Below are 16,007 nucleotides of genomic sequence, written 5' to 3'. Positions count from 1 at the left end.
CCTCAAATTCCCAAAGCAGTGCTGCATGTAGTGTTCCTGGCCTCAGCATCATTTACAGCTCTCTATTTCAGGGGCCTTTACTGGCATCCTGCTGACAGTAAGAGGCAGCTTGTACTGTGGACAAGCACTGGCATCACAGAATTATAAGTACAGCATAAAACCTCATTAAAATTCAATTCCTGGCCAGACGGTGATTTTACGTTCATGCACAATTACATTCCCCATCGCTTATCTTTCCTTGATATGATTCATCGGAGAAGCTCACATCAGCACCCTGCCTCGACGCAGTCCTTGATGAGACACTTGACTCTCTCTGCGATACCATGGGACTCCAAACAGGATGAACACGCAAGTGAGAGCGCTGGTGGAGGCTGCTGCAGCACCCAGTGGTCCCTGTGGAGCACAGGGGATGGAAGGGAAATGGAATGCTTAGACTGTTGGGGACGCTGGCTTAATTTTAACACCACATAGTACTTGCTTGTAATGTTCTGGAGACTGGCCACAGAGACTGTAGAAGTAAGGGCTCTGGTGGCACGGTCTGCTGGAGAGGAAAGGCAGGAGCCTGACTGTGGAGCACAGAACAAGCTGTCTGTTTGCTCTCCCAGGCTGCTGCTGCCTTGTCAAATTACCGTAAGAGCCTGTCTACAGCGATGCTGTCAGCTCAGAAAGTAACCTTTAACAGAAGTAATGACTCACCTGCCCAGGTTGCAGTTAAGTCTTTTTCCCTGCAGCTGAGACTGGCAAAGGAACAGTGAAGGGGGGCTTTTCAGAAACCTTACTGAGCCAATAAACAGTTCCAATTTAGTTTTATTAGTGTAATTGTTATCATCCCCACACAGATTTCCAAGCAGGAATGTGTGTTGCAACACTTGTCCACCAGCTCTCAGGGGCCGGGAACAGCTGGTCCTTTGTGACAGGTCCTGGCACACCTGGCTCTCCTTGGTGTTGTCGTTCAAGAGGTAAATAATCACAAGTCAGATGAAGCAAGGCCTGCAGAGTCACTGCCTGGCACAGTGGTTGTGCCTGGTGGCCATTCATGCCAAGGTTACTTATTCACAAACTGTCAACAGACTACAAGCCATTAGGAACCACTAATTCATCTCCTCTGACCTCATAGGCCTTTCAGCTTTGCCTGATAAAAAGTAATCCTTAGTGGGTAATATTTCTTCCACAAAGGCATTCACCCATCGGTGTGTGACACGGCTGCCCGGCGGGCGGTGACAGTGCCTGTGCGAGATGGATCATGGCTCACCAAGGGCTGCAGGATCCTTGGCTGGGAGACACCGGGTGCCAGTGAACTTGGAAGATAAAGGTGACTTGAGCTTGTTCTGGTCTGTTCTGGGGCTGACTGATGGTTCTTGAGCTCCAGTCTGGAGTCAGTGGGAAAAGATTCTCCCCCAAACATTTCTCAGCATAAGGTAAGAGGCAGCAAGAGGTGTGTCCAGACTCCCAGAAAGTCTCGGGGCGATGTCTGTGCCAAGAGCTGGCACTGCATGGTCAGCACAGCAGCTCCTCCTCACCCTCCGCAGCTTCCCCAGGCTTGCGGGTCTGGAGTTCCTGCGACAAGTTGGGTTCCCCTGGGACACACTTGCTTCCCACTGCTATTGCACCTTTTCAAGAGCATTTTGTGAGGCCCACGTCACATGCCACGGCAGAACACCAGCACACGCTGTGGCCAGCCCCCTTAGAGGCTCCAATAGGAAACACTATTCATTTCTATTAAATGCTTTGTGTAATTAAATGAGACCCAGAGGGGAAATCCCCTGAGACACTCCCTGCAAGGAGAGGGGGCAGCGGGGCCAGGGCTGGGCTCGGCTCAGCGCTGTGAGACCCCGGGGCCTACAGGGCAGGGGGCCCTGGCACCCTCCGTGGCCTGCCGGGCAAGAGCAGCCGCCTCTCTACAGCATCACCCCACAGCCACCTCAGTTGCCATGACAGTGACACTGCCAGGCCCAGTGGCCTGTGTGGGCCGGCAGGAGACCCCAGGGCCGAGGAAGGGAGCCCCTCCACCGCCCGTTCTCCTTCACCACCGGCTTCCAAAGCGAGGCCGCGGCGGCGGGGCCGGCCCGCTCCCCTCTGCCCGGGCCGCCGCTGCGGAACCGCCGACCTCCTCAAGATGGCGGCGCCCTCCCCCCGATGGCGGCTCCTCGCCGGACGGTCACGTGGGGCGGGAGGGGAATCCCGGCGCGTCAGCTGAGCGCGGTCACGTGACCGGGAAGCTGAGGGGGAGGCCGGCGCTCGGCCCGGCCCCGCCTCCGGGTGTCCCGGTCCCCGCGGTGCGGGGGGAGCTGCGCCGGGCCCGGCCCGCACCGGGGCCCGCGGCGGGGTCTGGCCGCACCGGGTCGCGGGGCCTTTTTCTCCTAGCGTCGGCCCGCAGCCCCGGGGAGGGGCGGTGACCAACCCGCCGCCTGCCCCCGGGGCGGTGCTGCGGCCTCTCACCGGCTCCCGGTTCCCGCGCAGCCGCTCGCACCGGGGCCGTGGCCCCGCCCCGCGGCCCCGCCCCGCCCCGCCACCCCCGGTCCCCGCTGCGAACCCCGCTCACCGGGGGATCCCGCCGGCTCCCGCCGCCCCGCGATGCCGTCCAACAAATCCGTCTCGGACGCGCCCATCGTCCAGTTCACCAACTGCCGCATCCTGAGGAGCCACCAGCTCCAGAGGTGAGGGCGCGGGCGCGGGGCGGTGCCGGGGCTCACAGCGGGGTGCAGGGACATGGGACGCCCTGGGGACTGTCCCCTGGACCCCCTGTGCATGAGCTGCTGCCTGCACTTGCTCCCACTGCCCCTCATCCCCCCCTGCCTGATTTTGGAAGGAGACGAGGGCTGTCGCACAGCCCATCTCTGCCCCTCCCTCCCCCGTATTTCGTCTGCCAGCCCCTGGACCCCTTGGCCGTCACCACCACATTTGACCAGTAGCTCATGAAAATCCCATTCCTGTTGAGTTTTGTGCAGCCAGAGGCCGGGCAGAGCAGGGCTGCCAGCTGCCTGGCTGCTGGAAGAGCAGTTCTGCCCTAGCAGACACGGGAGAGCCCGTGAATGCTCTGCCTGAGGCCACCCCTGCCACTGGGACCGTGGGCAGCTGCTCCCGTGTGCTCCACCACAGATGGCAGAGGAGTCAGGTGTGTGTCACTGTCCCCTTCAGGGAGGACCTGTGGGTGCGAGAGGGAAAGATCCTCAACCCGGAGAAACTCTTCTTCGATGAGAAGGGCTCTGCTGACATCCAGCTGGACTGCAAGGACAGCATCATCGCCCCGGGCTTCATCGATGTCCAGATCAATGGTACGTGAGGGTGGAGGGTCCCAGGTGTGTCCATCACTGATCTTCAAACCCTGCCCATGAATAAGTGCTTTTCAGCTGCTCAAGGGAGATGTGAGTCACCGAACTAACGATAAAAAACAGTTTTGCCTGTTTTTTTCTGCTATCACATAATTGATCTCCATGGGGTGGATGGATTTCTCAACATCATTTTCATCAGCAGTCCTGCGCTGGCAGGATGCCTGCCCTACCCTTTCCAGGATGTGGGGAGGACGGAGCAGGACTTGTCAGAGGAACAAACCTTACCTGCAGTAGCTCTTCCTGAGGGTCAAGAGAGGCGTGTTCTGCATTAGCTGATGCTGGAAGTTAGATCCCCTCTTCAGTGGGGAATCCTCAGATTTTGCTCTGCATCAAAATAAAAAGTTGCAAATTGCTGGGATGCTGTGGGCAAAAGCACTTGAGCAGGATGGCATTGGTTGGATTTGTACTTGCAGAGCCTTGCGAATGTAGGACAGGAGAAGTGCTGGTGCAGCTCTTTTCTTCTGGTCAGTGCTGTACAAAAGGAGAGGCTCCTCCAGTCACACAAAATGTTTCCTCAGCATTTTCAGGTGGGAAAACATCCACTGGGGGGGCTGCAGCTTCATCTCTGTTTTGTTCATGGTGCAGGAGGCTTTGGGGTGGACTTCTCCCTGGCTACAGATGACTTCAAATCAGGGATTGACCTGGTCAGTCAGAAGATCCTCTCCCATGGAGTGACCTCCTTCTGTCCCACCCTGGTGACCTCTCCTCCATCTGTGTACCACCAGGTAAGTGACTTTCTCATGCTCTCATCCACAGGGTGATAAAGGGCTGAAGTTGGCACCAAGAGGTGAGAGGGCCAAGGCTGGGTCTGCAGAGATAACCGCTTGGGTGGAAAAGCCGTGGGCATGAGGACACTACCCCTGGATTTCTTGCCCTTAACCTTTAGACCGCTGAGGCAGTGATGTCTCCAAGGCCAGCTTTGCACAGTAGGGCTGGCAACTGGCTTTCTCTTTGTGAGCTGCACTTGGCTGATGGTCCTGAGTGGTCCAGCTACAAAGGTCTCACTGGACCTGAAGTTTGGGTTTGTTTTGGCAGGCTGGGGTGCTGTGTCTTGGGTGCCATGTCTGATAAACCCCTTTCTCTAGGTTCTCCCTCAGCTCAGTATAAGAAATGGTGGGGCCCACGGAGCAGGTATCCTGGGTAAGTGATTTTGTGCCTCAGTATCCTCTCTGGTGCAATTATCTTGTTAATTGTTAAGGAGAAAGAAGCTACTGTAGGTACAGCAGAAATGGGGGCTGAAGCTCTCTCAGTGGGAGGAATGCACATGTGGGGATAGACCCGCTTTCTCCCTCAGCCTGTGCCTGACCTTTGCCATGGTCTCTGCCATTGTACACACACAGCTCCAGCCCTTTCGAGCCCCACAGGCCATTTCCCAGTGCTGCATCTTTTGCTGTGCTCAGCTCAGTTACCTGGGCCATGTCTTTTGCTGCGGGAGAATGGCATGAGCTTGACTGGAACAGGGTAGACACAGCAGATTTCTTGGTCCTTGGCGTTGAGAAGAAGGCTCATGGCTTTGTGTTCCTGTTTGGGCAGGGGCCCATCTGGAAGGACCATTCATCAGCAAGGAGAAGAAAGGGGCGCATCCGGAGCACTGCCTCCGCACCTTCGAGGCAGGAGCCTTCCAGGACCTGCTGGCCACCTACGGGTCCCTAGACTGTGTCCGGATAGTCACCCTGGCCCCAGAGATGAAGAGGAGCAGCGAGGTGATCCAGGAGCTCACCCAGCGGGGCATCTGTGTCTCGCTCGGTAAGGGCTGGGGCAGGAGAGGCTCCGTCTCCCTGTGCCACACACGCCATGCAGCTGCTTTCTGGGGCTGTAGCATCAATAATGGTGTCTCAGTGCGACTGGACGGGGTGGGACTTTCTTTTGCCTGGCCTGCATGCAGGTGACAGACCTGTCACAAATGGGGACCTCGCTTGATGCTGTGAACCTGTCTCTCTCTGTACATTAAGGGTCAAACTTCATATTGATTGAAAAGCCCTTGCAGTTTAACACATGGTAACATTTGGTGCTGTAAATACCCAGGAAAGAATAGCGATCTTACTCAAATAGAGATGTAGTTGAGGGTTGACAACATGGAAGGGTTCAAACTCTGAAGTTCAACTGCTTTAGGCCTTGTTTGACAGGTTAAATAATTTTCCAAAGTTTACTGCTGAGTTTTGTTAATTCTATTTTTCAACCAGGACCACTGTAGGAAATGTCTCCCTCCAATGTCTGGTAGGCCCCTGACTTAAAACTGGCTGCATTTTTCTTGTCCTCTGTTTCACAAAAAAAAAGCGGGGGGATTGGAGTTATTCAGGATGAAATTACGCCTTACATGAGAAGGACATTCATACCACAGAGCATCTCTTATCTCACAGCCACACAAAGCAAAGAACTACAGACAGGCAAGGTTTGCCCACAGAGCATTAGAGCTGCTGCCTGTGTTGGGGAAAACAGAGTTTTCCTGCTGGGTAGTTTTATCCCCATATTCTTTTTTTGCAAAGTTTCCACCATCTCTACTCCCTCAACAGCCCTCTGGAAAACACTTACGTATCTGAGGACAGGAGAAAGGCACGTCCTTGGACCTCTAGTCCAGCATGAAGGCAGCTCTCTGTGACCAAGGCAGCATCTCTGATGTGAAAAGTGAACGTGTTCAGCCAAAACACACACTGCCAGAGTCCCCCATGGTCATGGCCAGACACCTCTGTGCTGAGGCATCTCAGACCTCAGCCTGTTGGTGGGGCATCAGAGCACAGTCCTAGTGACGGAGCATCTGCACTCCTGTGGGGAAATGAACAGAGAGGTGGGCAGAAAAGTCACGCATTGGTCTTTGTTGCCAGGTCACTCGGTGGCTAACCTTGCCCAGGCGGAGGAGGCTGTGCAGCACGGCGCCACCTTCATCACTCACCTCTTCAACGCCATGTTGCCGGTGAGTAGCTGAGGGCCCCGGCCCTGCACAGGTTTTGCTTTCAGCGCTGTCTCTCCTGCTCCCCACAGAGTCGTATTCTCCCTGGCTTGTTTTGTACCAGGCCTTGCAGTGAGGTTTCAGCGCCAAACCTCTGGCTTCATGTTTCTACTGTCTGATCTAATATGGAGTCAGGGCTGTAGCAGACTCTAGAAAATGCAAGGAAATGCCCATATTTGTCTGGTAAAGGACAGGCTGCCCACCTGCCAGGTGCTGTTTGATAGAGACAGCAGCTGCATCCCCTGACAGGAAGGGTCTCAGCCCATGAGTCCTGATGACGCTCCACAGCTTGTCCTCTCTCCCCTCGGGCAGTTCCACCATCGTGACCCTGGGATCGTGGGGCTGCTGACAAGTGACAAGATTCCTGCTGGGCGGAGGGTCTTCTACGGCATGATCTCTGATGGCATCCACACCAACCCTGCCGCCCTGCGCATCGCGCACCGAGCCCACCCCAAAGGTGAGCCATGCTGGGCCCGCGCGGTGTCACCAGCTACCCCGAGCGCTGTGCCATCTCCACAAAACACTCGCGCAAGTGCTGTGGTGTTGCTGTCTGAAAGAGGTTACAGCCGTGTGTGCTGATCCACCAGCCCACTTGCCTTGGTCTGATGTGGCCAGAGGCACCTTGGCCCCTCTCTGGGAGGGCCAGCGCGGTGCAATGCTCAGAGCTGCAGCAAAATCAGATGCAAAACTTAACATAGCCTCTTTTTTCTTTCCTCAGGCCTGGTGCTGGTGACAGATGCGATCGCTGGCATGGGGCTGGCACCAGGTCGGCACACGCTGGGTCAGCAGGTGGTGGAGATCGATGGGCTGAACACCTACATTGCAGGTAAGTGCCTCTCGCTAAAGAGCTGGGAGCAGTGCTGCCACTTGTCCCCATTCCTGGAGAGCTCAGCACACCTTGTAGTGCCTGTCAGTGTGAGGTAGCACTTGTGCAGCAGTGGCTGTGGCCCTTCAACTCACTCCTCATGCAGCCAAGGATTTCTGCCCCTTTGGTCCCATTATGCTTTCCCACTACCCCACTTCTCCTTGCTGTGAGTTGTGGGACCTGCTCAGTGCCACCCTGTTCCTTTCCCAGGCACAAAGACCCTGAGTGGCAGTGTGGCGACCATGGACACGTGTGTGCGACACTTCCAAGAAGCCACAGGTAAGTGAGCCTTGTCTGTAAGCTGTTGCTCCCTACATTGACATGGGAAAAGGTCTCATTCTTGCCAGCTGTGTTCACTGTACCAGCGAACATTTCCTCTTACCTGAGACATGAAGAGAAGGGCTGGGATCAGCAGCACTGGCCGCAGATGAGCACCTTTTTTGAGGGGAGGTTTCATTTTAATCCATAGCACTAATGAGAGGTGAACACTACTGATCCTTTTTCACAAAGGTGAATGATTTTCCCCTCCCCATACCCTCGGTGTTCAGTTCTCATCTTCCCATTGTCACCCATAGTGATGTTTTACCTCCCCAGCTCCAGCCAGCTGTGGCGAGGCTGTTCCAGCTCGGGTCCCTGCCAGGCTGACAGTTACCTTAGCCAGGTGGTTTTGGGCTGCTCTGGCAACAGGGCTGTTTGCTGCCCTAATGTCTCCCCCCTTCTCTGTTCAAGGGTGCTCGGTGGAGACCGCGTTGGAAGCAGCGTCTCTGCATCCAGCCCAGCTCCTCGGGATTGAACACAAGAAGGGGACACTAAATTATGACTCGGATGCAGGTACTGGTAAGGGGACAGTAGGTACCGGTATGGGGACAACAGTGTAGGGCTGCCAGGTGCTGGAGCAAAGCAGGGGCTGCTGCAAACTTATTTTCATCCCCTGCTTCATTGGGAGCCACAGGGAGACTCGCTCTGCCTGGGATTTGCTCTGGGCTTTTGCTCCAGTGTTTTTTCCCTTGGATGCTGTTGGTGTTTCCTGAGCCCTTTGGAGAGACTCCTACGTCTCAGCCACACGCAACAGAGCCACCCAGCAAGGACGGCACTGCACTGCTGTCCTGCTGCTGTGTCTGGGTGGGGGGAAGCTCTTTCCCACGGAGCCCAGCTTTTCCTAACCAGCTTCAGCCACTCCATTTCTCTGACAGCTCCTTCCTCTCTTGTCTGATGCAGATTTCCTGATGCTGAATGATGACCTGTATGTACAAGCCACGTACATTGCGGGTGAGGAAGTGTGGAGACAGGATGCGTTGGGCATGTGACGCTGGGCTGTCCTGGTGCCCTCTGAGGCTCCCTCGCACTGTGGTTAGCAGCCTTGGTTACCACCCCACTTCTCTCCTGTTTCTTTTTTTTAAAATTTCTTCCTGAAACTCCCTTAAAGGAGCCTCATACCAAAGAGCTGCGTTTTCCAGCACAACCGCCGCTTCCAGTTACAGCCATGCCTGCAACAAATTTGTTGGTGCTCAGCGGGGGGAGTGGGGAAAGCAGGCAGCTCTGTGCTGGGGAGGACTGTCAGTCCCTGGAGTGACCCAAAGGACTGCACAGCTGTCCTGCGTGGAGTCCCCAAACAGAGGTGCTCCTGTCACAGTCTTACAGCAGTGTGAAGCTGTCCCAGCCTTTGCACTGTTTTACACAGCACACACTACCCTGCCCCATGCAGGCAGGCTCAAGCCATCGCCATTCCTCCGCCTGCTGTTTGCCTCGCTCCTGGGCAGCTGGGGCTGGTTGGACATCAGCTTCCACCAGCTCAGCTCGCAGCTCTTCACGTTAAAAGGTTCCCGTTGTGTCAGCAGAACTTGAGGATCGCATTCTGATCCCCCGGCAATCCCTCTGTCGTGTGTCCTCCGGAGCAAGGCTGTTACAGCTCACCGACTCGGTGCCATCGTGAGGCTGTGAATCATGTGGGATGAATCCTCAGGGCAGAGATCAAACCCAGGAAAAACAAGGCATTTCTGGTCCTTTGTGCCTTTTCCCTGCATGGGCATTGAGTCCACAGCACGTGGTTTCGTCTGGAGACATGGACAGCATCCTGCCGCAGAAAGCAACATTCCCCTCAACCCTTTCTTGTGGCTGGACGGGTTCTGCAGGCTCCGTTCCCAGCCTTTGTGTCGTGTGATGGGTCTGTGCGTTCCTCAGGCCACAGACGGAAGCTTTTGCTTTAGGGGATGCATCCAGGCTGGTAGCGATGGGCTCATGAGCCCTTGGTCCAGCTCAGGGACTGGGGGAGAACTGCAGTGGGATTCTGGCCTCTCAAGACTGTTGCTGATAGCTCATTATTCCTGTGCTCAATATTATCTTCTCCAATACTTGACTGTGAGCTCTTTACCTGACACTTGGACACTTCTATGTGAAGACTGATGCTGATTTCAAACCTACTGCAGTCAGAAAAGCCTTGTGATAAGTCTCAGACAAACTCTGACAAGCCTCAAACCAATTAACTGGGGTTTTTTTTGCAGTGAGGTGAGGGCTTAGACAAGGGCAAAGTCTTAGCAAGGGTGGAGGTTGTAAGGCGAGACAAAAGTCTGGTCAGGATTGGCAGAAGTGTGCCGATTTTTCCAGTACCTTTTTATAACATTGAATAGCAACATTTGGAAGTGCTTTCCTTGCACTTTAGAGCACTGCTGGAATAACTGGCAGCCTTGGAGAATTTCTAACATCAACTGCCGATGTCAGCAGAAACTATAACCTCCAGTATTTGAAGCACTTGAAAGAGACGTCAAATACTGTGCTGTGAAATGGGATGTGCTACGGCATTACAAATCTCAGCGGGGGCACTTTTGACTGCTGTTGAAAAAAAATCCATGGGAAAAGAAAAAAAATGCATATGAAACAAGGTGTCTAACTTTTTTATTTACAAAATTAAATAATCAAGAGGAAATCTAAAATAGAAACGGAATTGGACAATACCTGCGTATGTGTATTACCCTTTTTTTCTGCTGAAGAGCCACCCTACCCTACCCTACCCTACCCTACCCTACCCTACCCTACCCTACCCTACCCTACCCTACCCTACCCTACCCTACCCTACCCTACCCTACCCTACCCTACCCGTGGTGTGGTGTGGTGTGGTGTGGTGTGGTGTGGTGTGGTGTGGTGTGGTGTGGTGTGGTGTGGTGTGGTGTGGTGTGGTTGGTGTGGTGTGGTGTGGTGTGTGCCGGGCTGGGATGGGAGCTGCTGCCGGGGGGGCTTGGTGGCGACAAGGCTGGTGTGGGTGATCCCCCAGCGGCCCTGGGGTTCGATCCCACGGACGCGGCCACAGCCAGACAGTGTCTGGCAATGGAAACGTGGTTCAGCAGCTCCTGAGGGGCCAGGAGCTGAGGGAGCTGAGTGTATGGGGGTCAGAGCAGCACCCAGGGGGGAGCTGGACACCCCCAGCATAACAAAATAATGTCACTTTGTTGTGAGAATGGATTTTATCAGAAGAATCCACTTCCCTTGTATGATGGGTGACAGATGATTCAGACAAAGGAAAGGCAACTGCAATCGTATTTCTTGACTTCAGAAAGGTTTTTTTATGCTGTTGTTCATGACTTTCTCCTTAGCAAATTAGAAAATATTATGTAGATGAGTCTACAAGAGAACAGACACATTGGAAAAGCCATTTTCAAAGACAGAGGGGCCACTGAAGGGCACAGTCAATGTGAAAGCTTGTCTTGAATGGGTTCCGTGGTGGTCCAGTGATGTTCAAGTGATATTGTGCAGCAAGATACTGCAGGTTATTTCCTTGGGAAATCTTTCCTGGTAAGGATAAAGATACTAAACACCTCTCAAGACAGTGGCACTCTCATTAACAGAGCTTTTAAGTAACAAACTAGAAAGTAAGTATGTTGAAAGAAAAAAAAAAACAAAAACACCACAAGTAAGAAGCTAAATATCACGATTTTAACCGGTTGTTCTGGTACTCAGGGACCTGGGCAAATACATCTCAGACCCTCTTAAAGGTTCGTTTATCTTAATGCTCTGACTCTAGCCATGAGAAACAAGCTCGCCCGGCTCCGCAGGAAGGTGAGCGCCCCGCGCCGCCCGCGCAGGCTCTGCGGGGGAGCACGGCCTCCCCGGGCCTGCCCGCGGCCGCCAGGAGCCGAGCGGAGGGGCCGGGCGGTCTGTGACGAGCCCCCCTCCCCGGTGGGTCCGTGCTGGGTGCCGGGGGACGGCTGGCCGGGCAGGCTCCGCTTTCCTGCAGGCGCGGCGGGCGGAACGCAGGCGCGGGGCGCGGGGCGCGGCCGGAGGGGCGGCGGGCGGACCGAGCGCGGCGGGCGGAAGCCTTGGAGCGGCGCACGGCGAACGGGCCCTTCCCGCCTTCAGCCCCGGGCCTCGGCGGTTTCCTCAGGCCCGCGGCGGAGGCTGCTCGGCGTGGAGCGGTAAGAGCTTTGCCCGGCCCTCGCCGCCTCTCGCTTCTGTCCCGGGGCGGCCTCTTCTCCCTGCACCGGCCCTTTCCTCCCGGCACAGGCTCCTCTCCAGCCGCAGCTCTGCCCTCAGCTCCCGGGGGTTTTCGTTTTAGAGCTTCCCCAGTTCCTGCTCACCGCCTTATTCTGCTATGGCATATTTTTTTCTTTTTTTTTTTTTTTAATTTCCTAATGTGTTGTAACGATTGTCTTGTTCACAGGCAGACTTCCAAGCTTTACTTTGCAACTGCTTAGCAGGAGGTGTGCGGGTAAAAATACATCAAAGGGAGTCTTAAGGACTTGTGTTTAGTATAAAGATAAATTTTTTGTGTATTGCCAGAGCTGTGCTGAAGGAAAATTTCTTGCTGTGGAGACGTATTATGCCATAGAATAACCTTCAGGAAAAATGAGAAATCTTCCACTTGGGGCCTTTAAAATGGAGGAGAAAAAATAAAGAAAACAATCTGTGGGAAGTCTTGGCTCAGCAGGAGTGGGCGGCGTGCTGCAAGTGAGAGTTTGTGTCTCTGGTTTTTGCAGTGAAGGGGGCTCATTTGGTGCCCTCCAAACCGGGAACATGGCAGGGCCTGGGTCCCACCCTGTGCTGTGTTGATTTATTATATTTATTGTGTGTGAGCAACACACCTCAAATGTGAAAACAGAAAAGGGATTTATAAGCCACTAGTCTGATTTCCTGTGTAAGAGGGGGGACGACTTCAGAAAACTCAGTTTTGGAATCAGTTTTGCAGGTGAGACATTCGTGCTTCTTTTAAACGTTGTTCCTTCCCCCATCCCCTGTCCAAGGCTCCCCAAGGCACGTTCCAAGACAAGCTGGAGTCGTGCACTTGTGTTAGTCTGTTCCCAGTGTGGGACTCTGTGTTGGATCTGCAAGACACAGCTCGTTTGGAGAGTCACAGAGAGATGCACTGCAGCCAAGAGAGATGGGTCTGTGCCCATTCCAAGGTACTAGTGTTGTACATCAAGCTTTTTTGTGCCTTGAAGTGTGTGAGGCAGACGTGAGAAGGCTGTGCCAATCTGGAGTTCCCAAACTGAGATCTTTGGGGATCGCTGTTGCAGAAGAACAACTATGCTTTTTAGAGAATTTGCTCTGACACAAAGGATTGGGATTACTGTTGTGGTCAGGTCAGTTTGTATGAGGGTCAAGCAAAGTCCTGCTTTTGAGGATGTGCTCACTACTCAGATTTTTCCCAGTTCTCCAGAGAAAAGACACCAAGCTGGACTCTTGGATTTGTCAGTTGCTTTGGGGGAAGGGTTTTTAAGCCCTGTGTAGCTTCTGTGCCATCAGTAGTGAACTTACTGCAGTGTAGGATTTTTAATGTATATAATAAGCAGTTAAGGTATATTTTTTTTCCCTTTTTCCCTTTAATAATATTTCACAGTATTTCAGCTTCTAGAAGCACTTGGAGTTTCCTTTCAATCAAATGCCAGTCATGGATTAGTCAGAGGTGGTATGAACCCAGAACACGTTCAGAGGCTCAGTGATCAGCATCCCATGGTATGGTTTGGAAGGCCCATCATAACCTGTGTTTTGTCTCTCTTGGTCTTTTTCTTGAGTGCAGCAGAGGAGACACGGCACACTATCAATGTCCTGCGCTCCCATGAGACTCCTTTTACGAAGAAGCAACAAGTGATGAACCGCGTGTTTGGGAATTATCGTCTCAAGATGGCCAATGATCAGAAGAGCACGGAGAAGGCAGGTGAGCTTGAGCATTCCCTTCAGGAGATGGTGACATTTAGTTTTTTTCTGTAGACTTCTTATATTGCAGCTTTTGATTGGATCACCTCTCTGCAGCGGTGCCTTACAGAAGGAGTTGCAGTAGCATCCCTGTAGTAGGAAACTGCCATGTTGTTAGAAATGTTACCCTTTATGTTTTCTAGACATTAAACCTGGTGATGCAGAAGTTCAGCAAAGCAGTGGGCAGGCTTCACAGGGGGTGGGATACGGGAAACAATCTGACTAACTTGCTGAGGCAAAACCAAAGTGATTTGTGTCATCTGACAACAGCTTCCAATTTGATTTTACAGTTTCTGAGGTGGACCCAGAAGCACCTGGCGCACCTCAGGACACAGTCCCTGGTGTTGCTAGTGCTGAGCAGACACAAACTGATTTAAGAGCCACCAAGCCGGAGAACTGGAATGGACCCTTGAGTTTTGCTGCCTCTGGACAAGAACCTGACTTTGCCATCCCAGAAGAAGACTTTCCCCTGGCTCCATCAGTTCCAGCAAGCCAGCCTATAGAGCGTGCAGCAGATAGTGAAGTGCTGGGTGACTCACTGCCTACAGAGTCAGCAGCTGTGCCGCAGATTTCAGCCTTGCAGAAAACTGAGGTGACTCAAACTGCAGGTGGAGCACCCAAAGAGGGTAGAAGCCATGTCAGGGTAAAGATCCCCCAACCAGAGACTGCTCCTGAAGATGAGACAGTGGCAGAGAAATCAACAGGAGGTAGAGCTGCCCAGAAGAAGAAAAAGAAGAAACAAAAACCATCTGTCAATAAAAAGATAGAGCAAACTGAGATCAATAGGAAGGCAAAGGAAGAAGCTAATGGTTGTCAGAATAAAGATACTTCCCACCAGGATGAGATGTCACAGGTATTTAAATATTGATGGGATCCCATAATTTATAAACCCTTGAGCAAAAGAGAAACTGTATCTCTTTGTGTAGTTTAACAGTTAGTGTGCTGGCTTGAGATGAAAGCTGAAAGACAAATATTGCTGCTTATTTCTTACAGCAACTGTTTTCTTTCTGTGCTAGACAGCTGAGGAATCCAACTAGCAGAAAGGATGTTAATGTTCCTTCGTTGTCTGCTTCAGACTTGTGCTGAAACGTTTCATGTTTAGATTTGTGATGTCTAATCCTGGGAAGCTGGGTGCTACGTTTTCTTAAAAAATAAAAAATGCAGGTAACTGTCTTTGGGCAGTGCCAAGCTGCCATCTGTGCGTGCTGAACTAGGCACTGTGCCCGACTTGCATGTTATGTGGTAGGATGAGTTGCTCATGTAATGCAAACAGCAAAGCTGAGGTGTAGAACAGCTGAGGCTGTGGCGGGGTGTGGTGTGCAGCTAAAGGTGCTTCTGAGATGGTTCCCACTGTGAGGCATGGCCCGGAAAGTGACTGAAGTTGCAAATTATGTGTAAACACACCATTAAGGCACACCCGGAGATTTTCTAATGTTCTGCTAAGGTCCAGGTCTTAATTTTATTTTTCTTGTCAGCATTTGTGTAGTTACTATTAACAAACAACGCCAGCTGAGCAATACTAACATACAAAACTGCAAAAAACTTGGTTTCGTTAATATTCTACATGGAAGTGGCACTGGGTGTTCACCTGCCTCTTGACACATTCTATCCAAAGTGCTGCTTCACCAACAACTCTACCAATAAACACTGATGAGTAACAGAAAGGTCACAAGATTTGAAGGTGATGTAAAGTCCTTTCTGGTCCACAGGAAGGAGACTGGTGTAAGGAAATGAAGGTGACAGCATGAGAGCTTTTGTGTTTACATAACAGTTAAGAATTGCCTCACTGCCAGCGTACAGCCCTGTTTCCCTCTCCCCTCCACTGCTCAGTTAGCCAGCTGACTTTGCTCAATGGGACTTGGCTTCTTCCACCTTCGTGGGCTTCAGCTCCCTTCACCTCATGCATTTCTGGCTGAGACACAAAGACTTGGCTTCTGGTTTTGTCCGTTGTTTGCTTTTGCTTTCCAGCAGGTTTGAGTGTAGGGGGTTTTGTTGTTAATGATTATTCCTCCCATCTGTAAGTTGATTTGACAGCTTCTTTTAGAGAAAAGGCCCTGGACAGAGAACAGTGTCATCTGAATGACAGCCAAGTGTCAAATCCATCAAACAGAGGCAGTGAGTTGCAACCAGACATTTGTCCAGTGCTTTAAGTTTATCCAGTGAAAAGCACTATAGGGAAAATGTGAAGAAGTCTTTAAAGTGATCACCAGAACATGAAATTTGAAATAGCCCTGATTTTATGCAGATACCTTTTTTCCCTGTGTAGCAGCTGCTGCTCTAATTTTTGGATGACATTTCCTCATGCTCACTCTGCTCCATGTTGCATAGCAGTCAGATGACCAGCTGTGGAAAGAGGTGAGCTGGTGTGTGGAACAGCTGGAACTTGGCCTGAAGACACAGAAACCCACTCCAAAGCAGGGTAAGCATTCAGGTACACGAGAGGTCTCCCCCGTGGGCAGGGTTGGCAGACGTGCAGGGGCAGAGCCAGTGGGAAGTCTTAAACTGCGTTATTTCTCCCTTGCGCTGCTTCAGCTGAGGAGGCTCTCCGTGCGATCAAGACACTGCGCAGTGACAAGGCTCCGCTGGTGAAGAAGCGTCAGCTCATGAGAACCATGTTTGGAGACTACAGGAAGAAGATGGAGGAGGATTGGTGCAAAGAGCTGAAGCTCATGGAAGCAGG

The 16,007-nt window shown here is 52.5% G+C and overlaps 2 protein-coding genes across 2 annotated transcripts in view; both read left to right on the top strand.

The window, feature by feature from the left end:
- Positions 1-805: 805 nt before the first annotated feature.
- AMDHD2 (amidohydrolase domain containing 2) lies at positions 806-10,095 on the top strand. The gene is made up of 11 exons (XM_082064718.1): positions 806-2,657; positions 3,139-3,275; positions 3,918-4,057; positions 4,418-4,472; positions 4,866-5,078; positions 6,155-6,243; positions 6,592-6,736; positions 6,998-7,105; positions 7,355-7,423; positions 7,874-7,975; positions 8,363-10,095. Exons 1-11 carry the CDS (start codon positions 2,575-2,577, stop codon positions 8,449-8,451), a joined length of 1,230 nt encoding a protein of 409 aa, XP_081920844.1. The 5' UTR covers positions 806-2,574; the 3' UTR covers positions 8,452-10,095.
- Positions 10,096-11,266: 1,171 nt separating this feature from the next.
- The window catches only part of LOC309445554 (UPF0488 protein C8orf33 homolog), an 8,598-nt gene continuing 3,857 nt past the window's right edge, over positions 11,267-16,007 (top strand). The window contains exons 1-5 of the mRNA XM_082064483.1: positions 11,267-11,550; positions 13,152-13,289; positions 13,618-14,180; positions 15,656-15,746; positions 15,860-16,006. Coding sequence (XP_081920609.1) covers positions 13,223-13,289; positions 13,618-14,180; positions 15,656-15,746; positions 15,860-16,006 — 868 coding nt within the window. The 5' untranslated portion in view covers positions 11,267-11,550; positions 13,152-13,222. The remainder of the gene's footprint in view (positions 11,551-13,151; positions 13,290-13,617; positions 14,181-15,655; positions 15,747-15,859; position 16,007) is intronic.

This window comes from Streptopelia decaocto, assembly GCF_964273445.1.
Source record: "Streptopelia decaocto genome assembly, chromosome: 13".
NCBI lineage: Eukaryota > Metazoa > Chordata > Aves > Columbiformes > Columbidae > Streptopelia > Streptopelia decaocto.
Note: the sequence above shows the minus strand (reverse complement) of the source record. Positions and strands in the feature narration are given on the sequence as shown.

Excerpts from the sequence above, each read along its gene's own strand:
- AMDHD2 (XM_082064718.1), top strand. The coding sequence starts at position 2,575 with ATGCCGTCCAACAAATCCGTCTCGGACGCGCCCATCGTCCAGTTCACC. Across the intron at positions 4,473-4,865 it reads CCACGGAGCAGGTATCCTGG|GGGCCCATCTGGAAGGACCA; the intron begins GTAAGTGATTTT and ends CTGTTTGGGCAG. Across the intron at positions 7,976-8,362 it reads AAATTATGACTCGGATGCAG|ATTTCCTGATGCTGAATGAT; the intron begins GTACTGGTAAGG and ends TGTCTGATGCAG.